This window comes from Thrips palmi, unplaced genomic scaffold, assembly GCF_012932325.1.
Source record: "Thrips palmi isolate BJ-2018 unplaced genomic scaffold, TpBJ-2018v1 HiC_scaffold_15, whole genome shotgun sequence".
Lineage (NCBI taxonomy): Eukaryota > Metazoa > Arthropoda > Insecta > Thysanoptera > Thripidae > Thrips > Thrips palmi.
This window is the reverse complement of record NW_023144624.1, coordinates 8,674,000-8,697,946: the sequence shown is the minus strand read 5'-3', so window position 1 is coordinate 8,697,946 and position 23,947 is coordinate 8,674,000. Positions and strand designations below refer to the sequence as shown.

At 61.8% G+C, this 23,947-nt stretch overlaps 2 protein-coding genes and 1 long non-coding RNA gene across 4 annotated transcripts; 2 read left to right on the top strand and 1 right to left on the bottom strand.

Annotated features, from left to right (window-relative positions):
- The first annotated feature begins 17 nt into the window (after positions 1-17).
- On the top strand, positions 18-1,167 carry LOC117641735 (U3 small nucleolar ribonucleoprotein protein IMP3). Its single transcript, XM_034379314.1, has 5 exons — positions 18-355; positions 424-531; positions 609-815; positions 912-984; positions 1,075-1,167. Exons 1-5 carry the CDS (start codon positions 219-221, stop codon positions 1,093-1,095), a joined length of 546 nt encoding a protein of 181 aa, XP_034235205.1. The 5' UTR covers positions 18-218; the 3' UTR covers positions 1,096-1,167.
- On the bottom strand, positions 1,003-3,346 carry LOC117641730. 2 transcript variants are annotated; one of them, XM_034379309.1, is made up of 3 exons: positions 2,411-3,346; positions 1,485-2,284; positions 1,003-1,400 (listed from the first exon to the last, which is right to left on the bottom strand). In XM_034379309.1, the coding sequence occupies exons 1-3, from the start codon at positions 3,098-3,100 to the stop codon at positions 1,220-1,222; spliced, it is 1,671 nt and encodes a 556-aa protein (XP_034235200.1). In that variant the 5' UTR covers positions 3,101-3,346; the 3' UTR covers positions 1,003-1,219. The 2 variants fall into 2 exon arrangements, with proteins under 2 accessions (XP_034235200.1, XP_034235199.1); XM_034379308.1 differs by having other exon boundaries at positions 1,485-3,304.
- A 74-nt stretch (positions 3,347-3,420) lies between these two features.
- On the top strand, positions 3,421-23,859 carry LOC117641736. Its single transcript, XR_004587496.1, has 3 exons — positions 3,421-3,798; positions 23,486-23,634; positions 23,728-23,859. It is a non-coding gene; the product is annotated as an uncharacterized LOC117641736 (long non-coding RNA).
- The last annotated feature ends 88 nt before the right edge of the window (positions 23,860-23,947 follow it).

Below are 23,947 nucleotides of genomic sequence, written 5' to 3'. Positions count from 1 at the left end.
CATTTGAAATATGAACAATTCGTCGTGTGGTGTTTAAAAGCTTCATGTGTTTCTTCTTCAAACGGCTTAAAAAAATTGTGTTTAGGGATATCTTTATACCTCGCTTATTGAAAGCAATAGATTTTATTGATGAGAAAGCTTTGAAGTTGAACATCGCTAACTGACTTTGTTTTGTTTCTTACCCCACCACTAACTTTGGCTCATAACCTCTCAGAAACATGGTGCGTAAACTTAAATTTCATGAGCAAAAATTGCTCAAGAAGGTTGATTTTATATCATGGGAAGCGGACAAAAACCTCAATGAAGTGAAGGTGTTGAAAAAGTATTGCATTCAGAAGCGAGAAGATTACACCAAGTGAGTTGACCATTGAGAACTGATGTTATGCGAATAGGTTCTTGTCAAAACATAGTTTTTGCTTTCAGGTACAATAAAATATCCCGGCACATAAGAGAGCTTGTAAGGAAACTGACAGCTTTAGACCCCAAGGATCCTTTCCGAATTGAAACTAGTGCCAAGGTGTTAGAGAAATTGTGAGTGACAGTACCAGTTCATGTTGCGTCAAATCCACTACAACTCGAACTCTCTCATAGTTTCTTTTATTTTCCAGGTTTTTAATGGGCTTAATCCCTACAAAGTGGGATCTCTCTCTATGTGACAAGGTTACTGCATCCAGCTTCTGCAGGAGACGCCTTCCAGTTGTTATGGTTCGCAACAAGATGTCAGAATCAATAAGGATGGCTGTTAAATTAATTGAACAGGGACATGTTCGTGTTGGTCCGGAGCTTGTCAAAGATCCAGCATTTTTAGTGACAAGGTGCGATCAAATTCATTATTTCAATTGCATTTTTTACTTTAACTTTCTAAATAACTGATTGCTATATTATCTATTTCTATCTTTTATAACTTTTAGGAATTTGGAAGATTTTGTGACTTGGGTAGACTCTTCAGCCATCAGGAAACACGTCTTGGAGTATAATGAATTGGTATGTATACACTTGAAGTCATTGGAAGAAACAATTATATTATCAATTATAAAGTTAGCAACAAGATGCCCTGTTTTGATTTTTTTACAGAGGGATGACTTCGAACTTTAAGATTCAAATTTTTATCATTGTATTGTATATATTAATCAAATAGAAAACACTTAAGGAAGAATGGATTCTTTATATAAAATCATTAGTTTTCTGTCCCTTCCTAAGCTCTACATTATTTGTTGTCTTAACTAATGTTCCACTCTGGATCATCACACAAATCAGAAACATGAGGAGGTTGGAAACGGATCTGCGATGTAACTGGCTGGATGCGAGAACTGCCTGTTGCTGAGGTTGAAGCAGGCTGTCGCTCTACATCCTGTTGTGGTCTTGGCCAAAGTGTTCTTCTAGCTCGAAGCACCATGGCACTGGAAGTAGAAAAAATATACAAAGGCAATTCATTTCATAGATTCTTATAAAATTATCTTATCTTATGGGGAAAACCAACTCACTTCAGTCTTGATATTTCTTGAGTTATGGAGCGTAGACGCTGACGGCTTTCAGCAGCTTTCTGCATCCAATCCAAGTGAGGAGCTTGAGGCACAGAAAAATCAAGGTCCAGGGCAGGCTTTGAAAGCACCACGCTGGGGTTTTCTGTTGGTGCAGGCACAACAGGCAAACTTTTTGATTTGTGAACTTGACTACCTTCACTCTGAGGGCCCTTTGAAATTGGATCTGCTGATGGTTGTAAACTAGTAGCATTAACAAGATCACATTGAGCATCAATGTCTAAGATTTGGGAATCAGACAATGAAAAATCTTCATGAAAACCCTCTTCATTAAGGAACACTTCCAAAAGGCTGCCATGAGATGACGAAGACATAACATCAGCAGAAATGTTAAGAATTGGAAGAACCGCTGGAAGAAGATGTCCTTTATCAGAAATTTTATCATTATAAGGAGCTTGAGAAGCAGTTGAGGTTTTAGCCAAGGAGGGGACATCTTGATATATTTTTGGAGTTGTGTCCTTGTTACCAGATTCCTCATGACAACTCACTGCTGCTTCGGTGTCCATAGGGACGTTTTCATGGTTCACTTCAGTAACTTTGTTTGGAAGGGATGAAATGGCCAGATCTGTGCTGATGGTAGGACTTACTGCTGGCAGGGTATGAGCACGGTAGATTTCAGAGTTCACTTCGGTGGCTTTGTTCTGAGGGGATGAAACGGCTGGATCTACACTGACGGTGGAGGGACTTACTGCTGGCTGGGTATCAGCACGGTAGATATCAGAGCTCACTTCAGTAGCTTTGTCCTGCAGGGTTGAAATGGCTGCATCTGTATTGATGGTGGTAGGACTACTTACTGCTGACTGGGTACCGGAAGAGGCAACTTCAGTAGCTTGGGTTTGAAGAGACGAAATGGCTGAATCTGTACTCACGGTGACACCTTCAGCTTCAGAGGTTGGTGATTTGTTGGAGGTGTCAAGGAGGTCAGGTTCATTGATGATATCTGCTTCAGTAGCCTCCGAATCCTTCTCAGGAGTAGCGCATGTTAGGGGATCTTTTTCTTTATCTTCCGGACAGTCAGGATGATTGACAAAGATTTCATATATTAAACCATCCAGATTGAGTCCATTTCCACTATCAATTATGCTAGTGTCTTGCGCATCAAAAAAAGTTGTCTCCCCTTCTACTTCTCCTGAATCATCCTTGATGAAAAGAGTTTCTGTTTTCAGAGGTGGTGGTGGTGAGGGTAAAGTTGTACCCATACCCTCAGGCGATGGTGCATCCTCCATGTCCTTCGAAAATCGCATCCTCTTGGGGACGGGGGGTGTCATGGGTGATGGAGCGACGTCGAAGTCTTTGGCAAAGCTTGGTCTTACTGGAGTGCAACAGCTCGCTGGCTCCAACTTGACTCGTAAGACTTGGGGAGACTGCGACTCCTTGATCTTGTTCATGATGATTTTGCTGACGGTATCTGAACGGCTGGTTTCGACAATGTTCTGGAACTGCTCCTCGAGTGACTCGCCCTTGAGCTTGTCGTATTTCCTCCGCAGCACCTTCTTCTTCTCGTCGCTCCTCAACGGAGTCCTGCCCTCCTTGCTCTTGCTGGGCACCTTCTCCTTCATTTTGAGTCGACTAGTCTGCACGGATTAGGAATTTCTGTCGGCAGCAACGTGGATAACCCAGAAAACGTGTCGGGCCTTCGTCGCTTGAACACTGTGAGAAATCGGCGGTTGAGCAAGCACTGTTTCAACTTTAACTCGGTTCGAACAAGCGCCGCGCGTTGCGGGCGACGAGCGACAGGGTGGCCACCACACTGCAGTGAAAAGCTGACCATACTCTCGCTCGCAAGCCCTTGTCAGCCAGCCAGGCCCAGTGGCGCCGCTGCGGAGTCCTGCGGCCGCTGGGAGAACTAGCTCCGCTCCTCCTTCTTCTTCCTCCCTACCCCTCCTTCCTTCAGTCGCTTTGTTTTCGTGAGGCGAGGCGGTGCGCCGTGTGTGAGCTGCGTGTCTCGCTGCGAACTTGTCAACTTGATGCGTTTGTCGAACGGGAGGGCCGCCCCCCTGCTGGCATTTCAGTGACTTTTCCCTTGGCCTTTCTTCGCGGTGTCGCGAGTCCTGGGGGCATCGCTGCTGTGGCCCCATCAGCTGAGCTTGGGGCTGGCGGCTCTACGCAGGACCCGTCGAGGAGAGGCGAGCTTGTCAGCGCCTCCGTTCCTTTTGGTGTTCTCAGTGATTCCTTGAATGGAAAGTGCCTGAACCTGTGTGGATTTGGACGCCCAGTGTGGATAAGTGGACGTGAAATCAACTTTGCTCGCTCATAGGTAAGGATTGTCGATGGTAACTTACGTTGGTTCGTGAATCCTAACCCAAATTAAGGATGCATATCATTAGTTAGAACTATCTACATCGTGTATTTGAGTTGTAAAATGTTAGACGCGGTATAATTCCCTTCTCTTCAAGGCGTTTCCTTCGTTGTCATGTCATTATCCCTTGTTTGTCGACGATTATTTGAATTAAATTCAACTTGCGTACTTTGGTATGCTGCTTTTTCGGACACTGGAATACCTTAAAACCCCAGTGGACTAGTCCAGTCGTCCTAACATTCGATTTTAGCCACTGTCTTATTCAACACTTATGACTTAAAACTAAATTTTAAGTTTGGTCTAGATTCAGCATAATGAGGATGTCTTTTTTTGCTATGGTGTCCTCTCTCTCCACTCTCCATGTTTGCATTGCCATTTTCCCTTCTGCCGCCGCCCACGGCGACAGCCTCTCTGCCTACACGTCCTCCAGATCGTCGTCCGCGCGCCCTGATTACGGATTCGGCCACAATGCAGTGTTTGCTCCAGGTCACCGCGGCAGGTGCATTGAGATTAAGGCAGGTGCGCCACCTCCTCGTCGACCTGACTGACCTGCGACCGCACGGCCGGCTCGGCTCGGCCGCTCGGCTCGGCTCGGCTCCTCCGTCCGGCTCGTCTCTCGCGCTATGAGAAATTGGCCGGCCTTTGTAAGACTTTATTTCTTTTAAGCGGGCTGGCCGCGGCGGCGCTTCGCTCGGGGTGGGCGTCGCGTCGCTGAGGCGTCGCAGAGGCGTCGCGTCGCCGCACTTTATTGCCGCCAAAGCGGACGTTGCAAAAGGACGACGGCGCAAATCCAGAGGCGACGGGGACGACGTCAAGAAAGTAGGCGTGGGCGCCGCAGGGAGTGGCGCGGAGTGGCGCGCGTCGCGTCGCGTCGTCGGTAGCGCACGCCTGCACGCCAGCACGCCGCGCCGGATGTGATGTGGGATGTCCGCGGCGGACGGGACGGCGCGGACGGGGCCGTCCCGCAATGGGCGCCGCGGCGCCGGCCGCCCGATTCCGCAGTGGCGTTGCGTCGCTCTGTGTCTCTCGCTCCCCCAGGGACGTCCCGAGAGTGCGCCAGAGCCACCCTTCAGAGCCAGGCGGTGGGCCGGGTCCCACCATGCACCCAGCCCGGGCCGGGCCGGGCAGCGGCCAAAAATAAAAGAAGCCGCCCAATGACGAGATTGGCAGTGCAGTGGAGTCAGTGGAGTGGCTTGGGTGCAGCCGGCCCGGCGGCTGTCCGCTGTCGTCGGCCACCTGCTCGCGCCCAGCCCATGGACACCCCGCGGGGCAGCGCCCGGCAGCGCCGATGACGTCACTTGCAGACGGCCCCCTTATAAGGCAAGGCCTAGGTACGGCGCGGCCGCGCGGCCCGCATTGCTTGGGCGCACTTGCCGCCGGGACGATGGCAAGGACGACAAGTAGTACGTCGCGGCGCTCGGAGGGCTTCCAGTGTGCCGGCCGCGCCGCCTGCCACCGCCTGCCGTTGGCCCGGCTGTCTCGCTGTCTCTGCTCGGCGGGCTTGCCCAAGGGCTTGCCCCCCTGACATTCGGAAGCATCGTCTCGTCGCTGTCTCGGTCGCGCTCAAGGGGCGTTCCGAGGCAGCGCGAGCGAGACAGAAGGCGGGGGGCCAGGGGGGCCGACTGCACCCGCGGGCTTATCGCCGGCGGACTGCACGGCCTCAAGGCCGCCCGCTTCTTAGTGCTTATCCGGGCTTATCGCTGCAATATGTATCGGATGGCGGAAGCGGGGAGGCGAGGTGCGCCGGCGGCAAGGCGGCACGCACATCCGTCTCGGCGCGGCGGCACGGCGTCGGCGTGGCCCTCTCGATTAGCACTCGAGCCGCCCTCGTCGTCGTGTCCTTCCCTTGGCGGTCCTTGGCGGGGTGCTGCCCCCCCCCCCTCCCCCCTCGTGTCTAATGGGCCGCTGCCGGCATTATAATCGTCATTAGTATCGCAGTGGGGCCGGGCTGGGCCGGGCTTGGGGCCGGGCCGGCCGAGCGGATACACTCGCAGATTGAAGGGAAGGGGGAGCTTGGCGTTGGCGCCGAGCCTCAGGCCCAAGCCTCGGGGGAGCGAGTCCGCGTTCCGAAACGGTGGCGCTCCGGTGGCGTTAGGGTCGGGGGCGGCCAGGGGGCGGCCGGGGGGCGGCCCACTGCCAACGCCAACCCGAGTCCCAGCCAGTGGCGTGCGCAGTATACTAGACAGCAGCAGGCAGGCAAATTGCAACACGTTCCGCCTGAATGAACCGACCCCCTCCTTCAAAAATTTGTGGGCACGCCACTGGCGCCGTGCCGCCTGCAAGTCTGGAGGGTGGGCAGAACGCAGCGCACCGTGTTATGGTGGTTTTTGCTCTCCCCGCATCGCGCATCCCCGTCGCCTGCGCCGCGGCCCGTCCACGGCCCTGCTCCAAGTCGTACCCCGTGGCGACGACGCGGCGACGACGCGGCGACGCGACGGCTCCCAGCGAGTGCAGGGCGTGCAGGGCGAGCAGGGAGTGACACCGGAGCGAGAGGCGTGCCGCGCCGCCTTCGGATCGATCTTCCTGGGAAATTGAAAGTTGGCGTCGAGACTGAGACGGCGAGACGGCGCGCTGGAAGCCTGCTGGAAGGCTGGAGAGGGGCTGGAGACAAGTAGTCGCGGAGCAAGCCGAGCAAGCGTAGCGGCTTGCGGCTCGGCATGCGTGTCACGTGGCTTTTATGGAGTGACAGTGCTCTTTTTTTTTCGCCCGCCCCACGCTCCCCCTGCCTTGCCCTGCCTGCGCGAGTGTGGTTGTTTCTTTTTCATCCCGGCTCACTGATTCACCGTCTTTTTTGGCCCGCCTCGTAGCATTACGTTGGTAATACCCGGAGGATGCTCGCATTTTTCATTTTTTTCATTTTTTTTTTTGCATTTGGTGCGTTTTGGTGCGTTTGCATCCGTTTTGGACTGGTTGAGCCGGGTGGAGCACCGAGGACGCCGCGACCTAATCGAGCGTGTGCGTGCTCTGACGGGGGAAGAGTGTCACAAAAACCGCGTCTCGTTATCGCGCCTTCATCGGCGCTGCTCGCCGTGACGACTCTGTCACGCCGTCGCCGGAACGTCGGAACCGTTGGAGCGGATCGGCCGGGGCGGCAGACAGGAAGGAAAGAAATGAAGCGCTTCCCGGTTTCTGTTTCCCTGCCGGTCACTTCGATTTTTCTGTCGGCCGCGGCGGAGATATGTTTTCGTTGGCTTTTGTGACGGCCGGGAGGGCGGCCGGAGGCAGCCAGGGCCTTCAGGGCCTCCGGGTGCCGTCCGCCGCCGCGCCGCCGCGCCGCGATTGAGACGTGATATCGATGAAATGCAAGGGGCGGGGCGAGGGGGGGGGGGGAAGGGGGAGGGGGAGCGAAAGGTGTCTGGCGCCGTGCCGAGCGGGGCCGCCTCGCCGTGGCGGTGGGCGCGTCCCCGCCAAATGAAGACGGAGACGACGTCGACGGCGACGGTCCAGCCGTGAAGCGGCGCGGCGGCGGGGCGACGCGGCCCGCGGAGGCTCGGTGCTTTAGTCTAATCTAGGCGCAAAGCGACGGCGCCTCGGCACGGCACGGCACGGCACGGCGTGGGCGGAGAGGCACTGGCACGACGTCGTTGGCTGCCTTTATTTATTGCCGCGTTGCGTGTGTGTGCGTGCATGCGTGTGTGTGCGTGTGAGTGTGTGCGCGCGCACGCAGTGTGCACACGTACGCCCTTATGTGTCAACACAGTATTGGGGAAGCGACAGCGGCGACAGGGGGACGCGTATAGTTTACTGTTTCCGCTTTCAATGGCCATCGGCTGGCGAGCTGGCGAGGACGACGATGGGCTGGGCTAGGCTGGGCGAGGTGGGGAGGCACGGTAGTGTTTTTGGTATTTCGGTGTGGTCGTTTACGTCAGTGTGGGCCTCGCGTTGCCTGGCGTTTGTTTTTTGGCCGGGTCCGCAGACATGTCGGTGCGGGCACTACGCGGCGCGCGGTGATCGGGGTAACAATACCAGCTCCAGGCCCGCGGGCGCCATGGCGAGCACCAAAGCCCCCAGGACGCCGCGCCTTTCTCCTCCAACGTCATTGTCGTGATGCCCTTTGATGTCGCGCCGCGTGTCGTGTGTCGCCTCGTGCCGTCCGGCCGCCAGAGAGACACGAGATATTAGATTTTTGGCGCGTCGCGTCGCGTGTCGCTGGTGTCGCGTCGGCCACTCCACCGGGCTGACCCTGCCCTGCCGTGTCCGTCCGCCCGTCGGCCCGCATCCTTTCACAGCAGCGCGTCGTGAAAAGGGTCCCCCTCCCCCTCCAATATTCTTTTCTTCTCTTGACCCTACACTGTGCCCGCTGCCCGGCTGCGGCTGGCCGGGCCGCCTCGCCGCGCGGAGGGCCCAGGCCCAGGGTCCTATATCCCGCCATCGCCATCCCGGCCAAGGTCCCGGCCCTGTATCCCGGCCGGCTCGCGTTCCACGGTCTTATTGTTGGTTTTTGAGGCGTCCTGGAATTCATTCGGCTCCTTCCGGGGCAATCGTGCGGGGTTGGGTGTGGGGTGGGGGCGGCCCGCCCCGCCGAGGCTAGCAAGGCTAGCCGAGGCTCAGCCAGCCCCTGCCGGCCTGGGTCGGGCTGGCGGGGCGGGCTGGCCTGATGCAGCGCTGCGGTGGCGGGGCGGGCGGGGCGCTATCGATCCGCGGGGCGCGGTGGGGCGGGGCGGGGCGGGGCGCTCCCATCCTCGGCCTGCACACCCCGTCCTTCCGGTGGCGCCCTGCCGCCCCCACCCCACCCCCGGGCCGACGTGTTTCTGGCTGCTTTGCTCCTTTCTCATGCAATTCGGCCTCCCAAACAACCGCGACGCTCACAGTGGCGTCGCAGCGTCGCAGCCTGGCGGCGCAGTGCGCCGGCCGCACAGTGGCGTAGCCGGGCGTAGCTCTGCGGCCCTCCAGACTCGCAGGTGACCCTTTGGCCCCCGGCGCCCTTAGGGCCCTTAGCCCTTCCGATTCATCACGCCACCGCCTCCAATTTGGCCGGGGTCGATGCGCCCTCCGCGGCCCTCGAGGCGCCCCTAGCCCTCGATGGGGGTGCCGCAGGGCAGCGCAGGGCAGCGCCGGGAAGGCCCCCGTGGGGGGCATTTTTGAGCGGCCCTCGAATGGAGGGCGTCGGATGCGCTTTCCGCGGCGGGCGCGTGCAGGGTACAGTCTGGTACAGTGGCAGTGCCGGCAGTGCTGCTACACTGTGTGGGCAGTGGGCTAGCAGTGGGCCGCCCTGCCGCTGGCCCCTTTGCCCCTGCCCCAGTGGCCGCCGAAAAGGCGAATGCGGCCGTAAAAGCGCGCGGTCCACTGAGAGGCTGAGAGGCCCCCGGAAAGGCTCGGAATCTGGAGGCCCGGCCGGCGGTCGGCCCTGGCTGGCCCGCCCCGCCCCGCCCTGCGCGCTCGCTCGCTCGTTCGAGGGGCATTAGTCTAGATTCTGTTGGCGGCGTCGCGGGCGGCGCGGTGTCCGTGTCGCCTGGCGGGCGTGGCGCCGTACTTGGAGGCCTCGCGTGTCCGCGGCCCAGCGTCCCCCGCGTCCAGCGCGTCCAGCTGGCACCGCCAGAAAGGCATGCCTTCGCGCACTTCGGCCGCTTCACGCCGCGGTGTCGCCAAGAAACACGCGAGTCGCACCGCCGCGGACGCCGCATAAAGCGAGTGGCACTCCGAGAAGTGGGTTAGTCGGCGGCGTTGTTCGCCGATCATTCAGACAGATGGCAACGATCTATTGGCACGAACATCTGGCTGAATTTCACGCCAGGCGCGAGCGGGCGTGGTGGCGGGCCGGGCGGGCCGGGCGCGCCGAGGCCGTCTCCATGTGCGGCGAGAAGGTCAGGTCGTCAGGCAGGGGCGCCGCGGGCCGCCGTGTCTCGGTCGGGGGGTCGGGGGCCGCGCCAGTTTTTCCGTGGGAAGCCGTCGCGCTCCGCCACTGCGAGTCTCAAGTTGGGCTCTCATTTTGACCCGGGTACCCGGGCAACCCGAACCCGAGTCAGGTTTGACCTTAAACCCAAGCACCTTCCCGCCCGGGTGGGAGCGGAACCGAAACCGGGTTTACGGTCGCCCGGGGTGTAACCGCGCCGTGGAGGTAGGCATCTCGAAGCCGCGAGCGTGTTCGCGTTGCCTACCTCCACGGCGCTGTCCCACCGATCGCACGGGTTTTCGCACGCGGGTCCCTCCCGTGCCCGCTGTGCCGGTCTTTGAGAGCCCCAGTCTGGAGCAGAGTGTTTCCCGCCGGCGAGGAGGTGCGGTGCGGGTCGGGTGCGGGCTGGCGGCCGCGTGAGTGTGAGTCACTGTGCGCCCGCGGCGGCCGAGGCGGCCGTGGCGGCCTCAGCCAGGAGTCGGAGGAGGGCGTGGTCCAGGCGGATTGGCCGAGTTGGCGGCACCGATCGCCACCTCCGCCTCGTGATGCTGCGGGCCGAGCCGTGCCGTGCCGGGCCGCCTCTCACGAATGGGCCGACGTGGCGCGCAGTGCCAGCAGTGCCCCGCCGCGGTGGCGCGCCGTCTGGGACGCGTCTCGGAGTGATGCTCCACTGCTGCGGCGCCGCGGGGCTGCACGGCGCAGAGGGCCAGAACCCTGGGCCCCGCAGCACCGCGCTGCACTGGGTCAGCGAGAGACGACTCGGCGGTGCACCACTGCACCAGAAGGCCCGCGACGCGAGGCGAGCGGCGCATGGTCTGGCCGCGGTGCCGCGGTCCGCCAGTTGGGACGGCAGGATGTCGTTTTCATTAGTGTTATGGTGCTGTGCGAAGTGGACGATTATGCGACAAGGCCCTGGAATGTTGCAGCCGCCGGTCTGTCTGTCTGTCTGTCTGTCTGTCTGTCTGTCTGTGTCTGCCGGTCTGTCTGTCTGTCTGTCTGTCTGCCTGTCTGTCTGCCTGTCCGGGGGGTCTGCCCCGGGGGGGTTCGTGGTTCGGGGGGTTTCTGTTTCTGGCCGGCGTCCGGCGGTCTGGGACTGTTCCCTTGTATCCCGTTTTCCGACTGCGCTTCGTCCTCTGCCTCTCCCGTCTTTGGTTCTGCCCTTGGGTTCCCGGGGCCTGGGGGGGGGGGGGGGGGGGGGGTCCCTTCCTGGTCGGGCCCTGGCCAGGGCTGTTTGCCTTCCCGCCCTGGGGGTGCTTTTGGGCCCTTCAGGGGGCCATGATCCAGGGTGTGACAAGGGCCAACGCACCTTTCTTTCGGCCAATGGTGTCGGCGGGGCTAACTTTTCTGCAACTGTGCCAAGGGGGGTATGGGCCTTTGGCGTGGGAATCGGCCCCGGCATTCCATTTCTGTGGCATCTCCCTCTATATTTCTAGACACCCATATACACACACACACACACACACACACACCCCTACACACACACACACACCACATAGTGGGAGCCGCCAGCCGGTGTGAATGGATTTTCCCCCTTCTGGGCCGGGGTATCCGCCGCCCCCGGTCCTGACGTCATCGCTGGGAGTCCTGTTTGGGGGCCTTCGCGGACCGAGGCGAGTGCGAGAGAGACAGAGCGACGGGGGCCCCTCTGCCTCGGCCCTCGGCCTCTGCACGGGAGATGCGGCTTGCTCGCTGAGCTTGAGCGGCGGAGCCAACGAGGGCCTGAAGGTACGGGCATTAAACCCGCTGCGAGGCCACTTCAACGGCCTGCGGCCCGGGGCGGAGGGGGGCTCATCTTCACTCGGGGTCCCTCTGTCCCTTTTTAGCGCGGCGGGGCTAAATCAAGCGTCAGTCTGTCCGGAAGGGGGCGCGCGCGACGTCTGCTCGAGTCCTACACCGACCAGGTTGGAAAGGCCGAAAGGCCAAAACGGAGTTCGGGAAAAAGAGACCCGTTTAACTACTCTACCGTCCCACAGGTGGACGCGGGGTCTTGATGCGGGGCCCCGCCTGACGGGTGCTCGGCACGCAGAAAATCGAGCGCGGCGTACGGGGTCCCAATGCCCGTGCTTTACCTGGGGGCGGCGGCAGCGCTAGATACGCCCGGCATTCTGGCCCTTTGGGGATTGACCGCCGAAGGCTTCTTATCCAGCCTCCAGGCACGGAGACCACTGAGCTACCGCACTGTTGAGAATATGGCGGGGCGCTGGGCGATGGCAACGCGACTTCCGTGTTGAGTGTCGCATCGCCATTTTCGGTGCCACACCTAAACGCTTTAGTCGCGACTACTGACCATCGATCAAGCCTATGACTAAAGCCAGTTTAATCGAGTCCTTTCATGCTGACTATTATTGGCGGTTCAGTCACTCTCACTATTTAGCAGTCTTATTGTGATCATCGGCTGAACAGTTGCAAGGATTGAACTCGTGTAACTGTCGCCATTGGGGGGTTCCACAAAACACAGTTTTATCGTGAGGCACCGACCCCTTCTCTCAGTGCATGCTCGCGCGATGAGGCGGCTTGCTCGCTGGGGCTGGGAGACGGCGGGGCCTGAACGAGGGCCTGAAGGTACACGGCATCGAGCCCCGCTGCGATACCGCGCCTCACGGCCCCATGGCGGGGCGGGGGCGGCGGGGGCGCACACTCACTCGGGGTAACCCAATCCTCGTGACCTCTTTGAGCGCGGCGGGGCGCGGCGGCAGTCCGTCCCGGAGGGTCGCGCGCGCCACGCTCTAGTGCTCGAGTGCTCGCCGGCCAGGTTGCCCGAAAGGCCGAAAGGCCGAAACGGAGAGCGGAAACAGAGACGGCTTTAACAGCTCGCCGTTCCGACAGGTTGAGTCGCGCGGTGCTGCGCTGCGCGCCACGCCCGGCTGGGCTGGGCATGGCAGGCAGTCGCAGTGCGGGGGAACGACGTCTCAATGCGTCGTGTTTTACCGTGGGGGAGGGGGGGGGGGGGGGCGGGGCGGGGCGCTAGGTGACGGCGCCTCGGCATTCCTCGGCCCTTCGTTAATTCGGCCGTTTCATCTTCCTGACAGCGCGATGCGCCTCCCAGTGGCGTGGCATGGTGTAGCAGAGCGTAGCAGAGCGTAGCAGAGCAAAGCGCGGCAGATTCCTTTTTTTTTGTGCCGCGCGCTTTTTGCCTACCTACCGGGGGAGCTGTGCCGCGAAGGGTGGCCCCGCCCCTCCCGCCAACACTGCCGCGCCTGCCGCGCTGCGCCGAGGGCTGCGACAGCTACCCCCTCCCCGGGCACGCCCGTGGCACGCCCGTGTCGGGGGTCGTCTCGGCCCCGCCGGAACGAGCAGGCATTATAAATTGTAAATTGTGTCTCGCGGAAAGTTGCAGCGCGCGGCCTTCCCTGGCAGGCAGGCAGGCAGGCAGGCAGGCAGGCAGGCAGCCCCTGGCGGTGACGGCATGACGCGGCCCTTTCGCGGGGGCCGCCGAGTGTGTAATCTAAGCGTTTACATTCGCTTAAAAGTTTAGCCGTCGAGAAGGCAAATTAAAATACGCGCCATGGAAAAGGAAGGAGCGGGGGATAGAATGGGGCGACTGTTTCGTTTTGTCTTTCCTCCTTCCCCGTCCGAGCCTTGCGGACCGCGGCCGCCACCGTTGGTTGTCGTCGGGGAGCTCCAGGATGGCGCTTTGCGGTTTTCCAGTGGGTCCGGCCGCGGTGGCCGTGGCGGTGGCCGACCCAAGCCCATTCATTCCCCGCGCTCCATCTCTGTCTCAAGCCCGTCCGGCGTCCCGTGTGCGGGTGCGAGAGAGACAGGCCGGCGGGGCCCTCGTTCGGAATCAGTGTGCCGCGCCGCGCCGCGCCGCGTCGGCCGCTCCATTGTTGTTTTACTTCCCGACACCGAAGGGCGAAAGTGCGAACAAGGACGCCGCCGCGACAAGCCTGCGACTGACTCCGTTTTCGTCGCCCTGTCTTCCACGCACTCACGGGGCGTCCCGTCCGGGTGCGAGAGAGACAGAGCGCCGAAGAGGGCTCTCGGAATCAGTGCGCCGTGCCGGCTTGGCTTTGCCTAGCCTGGCCGCCGCGCTGCCCGTGTGTTCCGTGTTCCCACTAAACGAGTTAGCAAGGCGCCGCGCCGCGTAGCGCCGCGATGGCTGCGGGCGGCGTGTGCCCGGTGTGCCTCGGCGTGTGCTCGCTCTGATTCACAGGATCATGCCAAGCCGTGCAAAGCACCCCGCGGCCCGCGGCACCCCGCTACCTCACTCTGTGTTTACCTTGCCTGCTCGTGTTTCCGACCGGGTCGCTCTCGCTGTCTCTCTCTCCCGCTCTCGCACGCCGTGCCAGCAGCAGGCCGTCCGCGTCGCCCGCCAGATGAAACGGACCGCCGCGCGACGTTCCAAAAAGAAGGCGATGTCATCGAATCGCTCCGATCGGCAAAGGCGCTCTCGTGTAATTGCGCGTGGAACACGTTGCGTGTTTGCATGGCGCTTGCACACACACACACACACACACACACACACACACACACACTTCTTTCCACTCTCCCTGCGGCGCCGGCCGCGGTGGCGTTCCTCCCGCATGGGAGTTGCGCAGCGGATGCGTACGTCTTTTGAAAAATGGCGGATGTGGGACGTGCGGGCTGCGGGGCCGGCGGACTGGCTACGGAGTACGGTGTACTCGCGCTGCCGCTCGATAGGAGTTCGCGAGCGTCGTGCCACACAGTGGGCCAGAAGGCCGGCCTCGAATAGAGTATGTGACCCCACCAATGGATTCCCGCGTTCAACAACCGGTCAGGGAACGTCCGGGAAATTTATTTTGGACTCTGGGATAAATGGGCCGGGACCCACCGGAAATTCGATTTGGCCCAGGGGCCCGTTTGCCAAAGGATGGATGTCTGACGCCGGGGACATGTTTTGGGCCAGCGCATGCCCCAAAGGACTTGAACTGCACATTTTTGAATATTGCAGGGAAAATTGTAATTTGTCACCCCGGTGGGTCAGGGAAAAGTCAGGGAAAACGAAAAGGGGAATCTGGTGTGAACCCTGTGGATTCCTCGTTCGTAGAGCAATCCGTCGGTGGGGTCACACGTCCGGTTCGAGTCTCATTTTGCGACTCTGCGGATTTTGGCCGCCCCCACCGGTCTTCTGGCCCACTGTGGGCCCGCTTGCCACGGGGTGGAGTGGGCCGGGCCGGGGCAGCGTGCTTTCGCCGCCCCGCACCGCCCGATGGAGTTGTCGTCGCTTTTTCGTTATTGCCGGAAAATTGTCGTTTCGGTCCCCTCGGTCCCCGCGGCCGGGCCGGGGCCGGGCTGCCCCCCGCGAGACAACAAGCGGGGGCGTGCTCGGCGGGCAGCGTGCCGGATCCGGCCGAACCGGACCGCGGGGGCGGAGCGGCGGAGCGAGGGACTGTTGTTTGCAGCGGTTCGTGCCACCGCCACTGGTAATGAGTGGGAGGGGGGTCGCTCGCGGGGGTCGCAGCACAGGGTCGCAGCACAGGGTCGCAGCACAGGGTCGCAGCACAGGGTCGCGGTGTAGTTCGGGCGGGCGAGGCCGGGCGGCCCCTGGAGGCGGCGCGGCGGCACGCACGGTGACGGGGGGGAAGCCAGGACGCGGGACACGCTGGGACTGGGACGTGAGGGTGGCCCCGTCGAGGGCCCCGTCCACCAGCCAGTCCGGCGTGCCGGGCGTGCCGGCCGGGCTGCGATTCCGCGGACCATACGTCTGCGTCATCGTTTACGGCCGCGCGCCCTGCGCCCTGCGCCGCCCCGCGCCCCGAGCGGGGGAGGAAAGGCAAGGAAAGGTCACCGGGGGGTGGCTGTGCTGTGCCGCGCTGTGCCGCGCTGTGCCGGGCGGAGTGTAGCACCGCGTACAGTGTATGCACGACGGGGCGGATGGGCGCACGGTAAACCACCAGTAAGTAAATTTGTCTACTCGAGGAAAACACGTGATTGTCCTCGAGGTCCCTAATTTGTCTACTAGAAATTGGTTACTTGAGTAGGCATTTCAAACTGTTACTCGATTCGCCGGGCGCTGGTGGTGGGGGGCCGGCGAGAAGACAGTTTTGGTTACTGGAGTGGCTGATTCGGTCTGTGGTGGGGGCAGAATCGTCCCCTCCAGGAGACTAATGTGTCTACCGAAACACATTGATCCGAGAAAACAATTACAGGCAGCTGGTATCACATTTGGGCCTCATACACAGTGGATATCAGTTACTCACCCCTCCCCCGAGACAGGGTCGCTGCCAGGGACGCAGCACAGGGTCGCGCTTAGTTCGGAGGGCGCGGGCCGGCGGCCACTGGAGGCTGCTGGGAAGCACGTGTGACGGGGGGGAAGCCCGAGCACGACACCTGGGACTGGCCCCCGAGTAGCCCCGTGAGGGGGGCGCCGTCCACCACCAGCGGGGCCGATGCGAACGGCGTGCCGGCGGGCGGCGGATCGCGGACCATACGCGTTCGTCTCGCTTCCGCCGGGGCCCAGCGCCTGCCCAACGCTCCTCCAGCAAAGCAAAAGTCTACCGTAGACAATAGAAGATACGATCTTTTACGCGACTACGTGTCTTTGTCAAGAAAGGTTTCACGCGAGGATGATGACTTACTGGCCGTCAATTTCGGTTTCGAGGAGCACCGCTACAGTTATGCACGGGGGCGGATGGCGGGGGATGGCGGATGCGGGTTGATCAGGGGCGGAGCGCATCAAGCCGCGCGGCGTGCACGTCCCGTCTTGCTCATCCCTCCCTTTATCAAGGCCCCCGCCTGTCTGTCTGCCTGTCTGTCCGCCGGCCCGTTCCGCCCTCACGTGCGGGGCGCACCTCTCGTCGCCTTTTTGGCGCCAGCTGCTGGGAAAATATTGGGGAGGAGGGTAGACACTGTAGTCTATGCTGGTCGGAGTCTGTCTATCCGTCCCCGTCGCTCTGCGCTGCAGTCCGACTGTCTCTCGGTCGGTCCATCTTGCGTCTGGTGTTCGATCGGCCCCTCAGTCCGACGCGGACGCGTCGGGATGAGCTCCTCTCGCCGCGAACGGCAGGCTGCAGCGAGGAGTGCACTATCTGGTGCAGCTGCATCACACACACACCACACACACACACACACACACACACACACCGAGAGGGGGGTGCTTTGCGCTGCTATCGGCAGGTTTCAATGGCACTGCCGGCAGATAGGCGCCACTGCTGCTTCGGAACGGAACGCGATCCCATCAGGGAAGAGGAAAGGGGAGGGGGTGGGGAGGGGACGGCCCGGTGCAGCCGTGCAACTTGGTGACAGTTTCTCTTCCCTCGTCTCTCCCCCATGTCACTGTGTGTTTGTGTGTGTGTGTGTGTGTTTGTGTCCGCGTGTGGTCGCGTAGAGCACGGCCCGTTCCGGCCGTGGTCCCCATAGCTCCCCTTTCCTCCGCTAGTTGGTGGCCTGCTCCGAGTGGAGTGGAATGGCGCAGCGGCGCAGCGGGCCAGGTCTCCCCGGCTACGGCGCACCGGCGCGGCTGCCACGCCCCTGCGCCCCCACAGCACCCCTTCTACTCCCCGTGCAACCCCCGCGGCGTGGGGAGGCGTGGGCTGGCTGTCGGCCAAGTTGGGGCACTCGGGGGCGCGGCGCGGCGCTGCGGAGTGGGTTAGTGTGCTGGGAGTCGCGGGGGTTCCGCCGGGGTTGGTCCGGGACGCGGTGCTGCGCCATGGCTGCGCGGTGCTCGCTCGGGCCCTGCTCCCTGGCGGCCTGGCTGGCGGGGCCTCCTCCTCCACCTCGCCCACCTCGTCGCGCTTTTCCAAATTCCTCTTCAACACAATCGCGCCCCATTTCGCCGTTCGGCGCGCACCTGCTGCCCCTCGTTGGCTGTTTGTCGGCGGCGGCGCTTTAATTGAGCGCTGTCTGAGCCCTCCGGGGGGCCGCGCGGGGCCCGGGGACTCGAGTGGGGGGGGGGGAGATTTACACCGATGCCGCCGGACATGTTTTGCTTACCGTAGGCTCTGCTTCGGACACCCCACGTCCATTGCGTCACGCAGAGCATACACAGAGAGAACGAGAGAGAGGGGGAGGGAGGAGGGAGGGAGGGAGAGAGAGAGAGAGAGAGAGAGAGAGAGAGAAGAGAGAGGAGAGAGAGAGAAGAGGAGAGGAGAGAGAGAGAGAGGGCGAGAGAGGTTGGGCAACCCGCCAGGGGTGCGTCGAGTGTGACGCTGGGTGCGCGACAAAGTATACTGTCTGCATGTGTGTGTGTGTGAGAGAGAGAGAGCGTGCGTGTGTTTGAATTGCGATGCAAGACGGAATTCCGCCGGTAATGACGTCCTAATGGCCGCAAAAGAGGCAAAGAGGCGGATGGCCGACACCGGCCGGGGCGGGGTGGGGCCCTGGGGCGGGCGGGCGGACGGTTTAAATCTGGAAATGAGCGGAGGCGGCCGTGTGCACGTGACGTGCATCGGTAGACGCGCCCCCGGTGTGTGTGTGTGTGTGTGGCCGCGCTCGTTTGTCCCGACGTCATCGTAAACTTCAGCAAGAAGATAGTGATTTACAGTGCGTCGCGCGCTGCTGGCTCCGCGTCGCTCTGCGTCTCTCTGCGCGCCTCGGACTGACCCTGGCAGGAACACACTATCTCACCCACAGAATCAAAGCAGAACGACAATAATGATCGTGACAAATGGAAACATGCTACACAGTTTAAGTTTCAAAACAAAAAACCGAGAAAGTAATAATGTGACGGTTTTGTTTGATGGGATGCTCCGTCTCGCCGCCCGCGCTTCTGATCCGTTATTTACTGGCGCGCGTTCTACATTCTTCTGATATTGATAGTGACGGGTTGTCGCGCTGACGAAAATATCGTTGTCGCGCCGCGAACGACGCGCGTGCAGCTGGCCCTGTCCGTAGCGCGGGGCCGCCCCGGGCCACCGGCTCCGCGCCGGTGGGACGTGCTGAGAAGAGAAGCGGTGGATGCTGGTGAGAGAGGCTGCTTTCGTCGCGGCCCTATCAAGGGTATTCTGCGCGCAGGTGCGGCGGCCGGCCCCGACCTGGGCGTCCCTGGCCTGCCCCGGTGCGCGGAGTGGTATGAGGACAATGGCGCGCGCATCGCTGTCGGGTTTTTCTTTTCCCTTCCCGTTGTTTCGCCTTTCGTTTTCGGGCGCGGGAAACGTCCCGGAGAGAGGCGCGTCTTCATTAGCGCCACCGCCCGCTCCCCACCCTCCGCGCCAGCGTCCCCGCGGACGTGCTGAAGTGCGTTCGGCTGGACTGCTCGCTGCGCGGTGCTGGCGCCGCGACTGCTGAAGTGGTTCGGCAGATGCTCGGCTGCGGGCTGCGGCCCCCGTGGCGCATGCGCACAATGGCGTCGTCCTGCAGCGTGCGCAGTGCATGGCAGTGCAGGCACCACGACCTGCCGTGCGTGTCCTCGCGCCCTCCGAGCCCCTCGTGCTGCTGGAGGCTCTCATGGAGGACCCAGTGCCGACGCCAGCATGCGGGTCTTCGCACAGCCGACCCTCGCCAGGGTCCGCAGCAAGGGGTACCCAACTCAAGATAATCATTGCTCGTCTAGTTGGTAATCAGTGAAATAATTAACATCATCCAATGAAATGACAATCATAGTTTCGGGGATTCAATCACTTTTGACCATTTTTGCGAGACCACTGCTCCCAAACTATCAGCGGTCAAAGCCTTCCCGAGGCGGGGCATGAAAGAGTAGGGTCTTCAGAATAGTAAGGCGTCGAGGGAGGCCTTTGACCGCAACTAAATTGGATGCAGTGACCGCTCAAAGTCAGCAAAAACGGTGATTTTCTGAAATTCATTCACTTTTTGACCATTTTTGCGAGACCACTGCTCCCAAACTATCTGCGGTCAAAGCCTTCCCGAGGCGGGGCATGAAAGAGTAGGGCCTTCAGAATAGTAAGGCGTCGAGGGAGGCCTTTGACCGCAACTAAATTGGATGCAGTGACCGCTCAAAGTAAGCAAAAACGGTGATTTTCTGAAATTCATTCACTCTTTGACCATTTTTGCGAGACCACTGCTCCCAAACTATTAGCGGTCAAAGCCTTCCCGAGGCGGGGCATGAAAGAGTAGGGTCTGCAGAATAGTACGGCGTCGAGGAAGGCCTGTGACCGCAACTAAATTTGACGCAGTGGCTGCCCAAAGTCACCAATATTGAATTTCCGACACTTCAACAGCTTTCCGAGGTCGGCGCTCAAATAATCCCCAATATTTCCCAATAATCAACATAATAACCTCCTATAATCAGTGATAAATAATAAAATAATCAAAAGAAATCACATGGAATCATACTCAAAATATAATGAGTGTACATGAAAATCTTGAGTTGGTTATCCCTTGGTCCGCAGTCACGCACAGGAGACTGATTCCGAGAGTCGTTTTCGTCGCTCTGTCTCTCTCGCACCTCGCCCTATGAGTGCGAGAGAGACGGAGCGACGAAAACGACTCGCGGAATCAGTGGACAGTCGGCTAGGCCAGGGGCAAGGGCAGGCAAGGGGCAGGCGGCAGGCAGATGCCCATGGTCGTCCAATCGGACTGGCGCCACTCACGCGCCAAGTGCGGGCGCCGCGCTATTTCCGTCCGCGTTCCGCGGTCGCTTTTGGATGGAATTGCGCGAGACCGGCATGAGTGGCGGCGGGGCGCGGTGTCCCGTCGTCGTGCGGTCGCGGCGTCGCGGGCGGGGGAGGAAATGGGGCCCGCCCCGCCCCGTTCTGCCTCGCTCGTTCCGTTTCATATCTATTGTCGCTGTGTGCGCGGTGGCGTCGGTGCGATTGCGGGGCCGTTGCTTTGAAAACAGAACGGGACGAGTGTGAAGCGACCCGTTTGGCTTCAACAAGTGCACGCCGAGGCTCCCCTCGCGGCCCCCGCGGCCCCACCCCGGGCTGCTGCAGGCATTGTGTGGGCGCGGGTGAAGGCCGCCGCCGTGCAGCCCGAGCCCGGCCCGAGCCCGGCCGACCGCGGCGGGGAGGCTGCCTGCCTGCCTGGCTGCCGTTGAATGCTCTGCTCGCTCTGCGCGCTCCGCGGCTGCGGCGGCCAGGGCCAGACCACTGTAGGGAGAATCGCCCGACCCGACTCGACCCGCCCCGGGAGGATTAAAGTGGCCGGAGTTACAAGCGGTGTTGCGGCGGCAACTAAATTCGCGAGTCGAGCGGCTTGCTCTTCCTCCCCCGTTTGGCGTCTTTCTCTCCGCAGGGCGGCTCGGCTCGGCTCGGAGCTTTCGCGGCGGCTGCACCTTGGGCGAGTCTCACGGCTGCCGCCCTGAGCCACCCTTGTTTCTTTTGCCGGCCTTCGTCGCCTCGTCGGGTGTGAACGCGCCCAGTGCGTTTCTTTGGCGGCGGGGCACGGCGCTGCTCCGGTCCGGGCCAATCCGCTGTTGACTCGCCCCGTCTCTGTCTCTCTCTCGCAGCCCTGCGCCGCGCGCCGCATGAGCGAGACAGACAGAGAGCACCGTTCCGCGCCGCTGCTTGCCGAGGGCGGCCCGTTTGCGCAGAAAGGCTGCAGCCCGTAATGAAGTGGTCCCCGATTGCTGGAGTGGCTGATGGCGCCCCCCTCCCCCTCCTTTCCGTCATTGCATTAAGCGTCGGGGGGGCGGGCGGTACGCCGTCCTCGGAGCACCCTGCCGCTGGCGGCAGTCCTCGACAAAGCACCCTCCCGGGAGCAGGGAGCCAGCGGCCGGCTAGGTGTAGTGTGGTGTTGCCGCAGCCGCCGCGTTTTGCGGTGGGTGGGCCGTTGGATCAAGTGCCGTGAAATGGGTCCAGGAGCCTTCCAGTGTGCCAGCATGCGCCAGCCCAGCCACGGTAGGCAGCCCGTCCGGGCGCGCGCATGCGTGCGCTGGGGTTGCCTACCCGCCAGGCGCTTGGCCTGGGGCAGGCTGCCTGTGCCGGCCGGCAGCAGACGAAGTCGTGGCGTCGCTCTGTCTCTGTCGGACTCGCAGGGCGCTCTGTAGGGGTGCGAGAGAGACCGGCTGGCCGGGGCTGGAAGCTGGATGATCCCCAGCCGTGGCCCGCGATGCCGCGACGCGGCCTTTGATGTGAGGCTTTGCTTGGTGGGGCCCGGGCCGGGGTCCGGTCGGGGCCGCCAGCAGCCAGCGCCCTCCGTTTCCCCTTCCCCTCCCCCCTTCCCCCTTCCGCTTTCGGCCCGCGTTATTCCCCAGCGGACGGGGAGACGGCGGAGACGGGGTGCGTTCACTCGGGCAGAGGCGAAGGCTCGGGCAAAGTGCGGTCTCGTGGAAAGTCTCAAACTGTCGTGGAAGAGACCAAAGAGACGGGGTCCGTTGAAAAGGTTCCGTCCAGTGTACCTGCTGCAGCCAGCGACTTCTGCATAACAGCCCGCCGAATAAGCGAGCAACGAAGAAGACCGTCCATCGAATACTCGGCTTTGGGGTGGGGGTTTAAGGACTCGTTGATGGAGTGCAGGAGTGTTGGATTCTGCTGGGGGGTGGGTGGTAGTATGTCATGTTACGGTAGAAGCAAACTGTGGTAGCACGGGGCGTGTCAGGCGTTTCGCCCGACCGCCCGCGGGGGGCCTGCCCGCGCCCCCCGTTCGCGCCGCTTGCTGGTAATGCTTGGTCTCGGCACGTGCGCTCTGCCCCGCAAGATGGAGTGCCACTTCCTTCCTTCCGGGGCCACATTGCAGTGCGATTTGGGGCAGGCTGCACCCGCCACGCCCCGCCACGCCCCGCAGGCAAACCAAGGCAAACATTGATTGCCGTTTCTCTCCGTTTGCGGCTGCGCCGTCCGGGGCGCCGTGCCGTCCCTTCCCCGTCGTCGTCCTTGCAGACCGACTAGAAGAAAGAGTCGTTTCGTCACTCTGTCTCTGTCGCGCACCCTTCTTGGGGCGTGCCTTAAGGGCGTGAGAGAGAGAGAGAGAGAGAGAGAGAGAGAGAGAGAGAGAGAGAGAGAGAGAGAGAGAGAGCTATCCTTTCTGGGTGGCGTGGCCGAAATCTTAATTCGCCTGCTTTCGGCTCTCGGCTCGTGGGCGTGCTAATGAAATCCGCCACCGACCGAAAACAAATAACGGACGACGGCGGCGGCGCTGGCGGCGTGGGACACTATAGGACGCGCAAGGCGCAGGAAATGGACGCCGCGAAGCCGCGCGTCGCCTTCCCCCCCCCCCCCCCCCGCGACCTTTTCGCGCTGATTCGAAAACGGCGGTTCATCGCTGTCTCTCTCGCACCTTGACGGCACGTCCCGTGGTTGCGGAGAGAGAGACAGAAGTGGAAACGGAAAATCGCTCCGCTGGGCGCCTCTTTTCCGCCGGACATCGGGCGGGGGCGTCGCGGGGGGCGGGGGCAGACGGGCTCGGCGGGGGAGGGGGCGGGGCAGACGCACCCGTTGGGCTTCCGAAACCCCGAGCCGCCGACGGACGGGACGGGACGGACGGCCGCCGACACGCAGCGAGGAGGCCGAGACCGAGACGCCCGCAGAGGGCGAGGGCCTGTTTATGTTGAGCTCCTGTTGGTCCGACAAGCGGCAAGGCCGGCAGGGGCAGGCCGGCAGGGGCAGGCCGGCTGCCGTCTGATTCCGAACACTGCTTCGTCGCTCTGTCTCTTTCGCACCCCTACGGACCGCCCCATGAGTGCGAGAGAGACAGAGCGACGAAAGCAGTGCTCGGAATCAGACGGCAGGGCACCGACGCGGAGCTTCCTCCTCCCTCGCGTTGCCTGTCGGCGGCCTGCCCGCGGCCTGCCCACCCCTCCCCTCCCCGCCGCCTGCGAGGTAGGCCGCGCGGCCGCTGCGACGCAGGCGCGCGCACCGGGTTGCCTATCGCCGACCTGACGGGGGCTACGGACTGATACGCCTGCTGCCGCTGCTGCGTACAGCGCCGAGCAGCCTGCCGGTCAGCCTGCCCGTGCTGCAGCAGGTGCCGGGATCAACAAACAGCGGGGCCTTCATGTGTGGTTTGTTGTTGCAGATGGCGTGGACGGGGTAGACGGGGTAGACGAGCAGCATGGGGAGCCCAGGGAGCCCCGCGGCGGACAGCAGCCAGCGGCGCCGCAGCGGCTGCCCCGACGGAGCGGTGGACTCGGCATGACGCATGACGCACAATGGCTGACACTTCAGGTAGGCTGGGCCGTCGCCGTCGCCGCCGTGCAGCGCTTGCAGCGTGCTCTCACTTGACTGGTGGCGCTAATGCTGACCTTGTTCCTTCCGCAGGCCCCGGCCCAGGTTCCGGGTCGGCAGAAGAGGTGGCGGCCGGCGGGGATGACGGCGGGGGTGGCTGCGCGGACGTCGGGGACGTGTCCCCGGACAGCCGGCTGTCCCCCGACGCCGTGGACGACGTGGAGACCGCAGTGCCGAACGCCGAGGCGGATGCCCGGCCCGAGACCGCCGCGACCGCTCCACCAGGGGCTCCACCAGGGGCTCCACCAGGGGC

Excerpts from the sequence above, each read along its gene's own strand:
- LOC117641730 (XM_034379308.1), bottom strand. The coding sequence starts at position 3,100 with ATGAAGGAGAAGGTGCCCAGCAAGAGCAAGGAGGGCAGGACTCCGTTG. Across the intron at positions 1,401-1,484 it reads CAAGAAATATCAAGACTGAA|TGCCATGGTGCTTCGAGCTA; the intron begins GTGAGTTGGTTT and ends TTCTACTTCCAG.
- LOC117641735 (XM_034379314.1), top strand. The coding sequence starts at position 219 with ATGGTGCGTAAACTTAAATTTCATGAGCAAAAATTGCTCAAGAAGGTT. Across the intron at positions 356-423 it reads AAGCGAGAAGATTACACCAA|GTACAATAAAATATCCCGGC; the intron begins GTGAGTTGACCA and ends TTTTGCTTTCAG. Across the intron at positions 532-608 it reads GCCAAGGTGTTAGAGAAATT|GTTTTTAATGGGCTTAATCC; the intron begins GTGAGTGACAGT and ends TTTATTTTCCAG.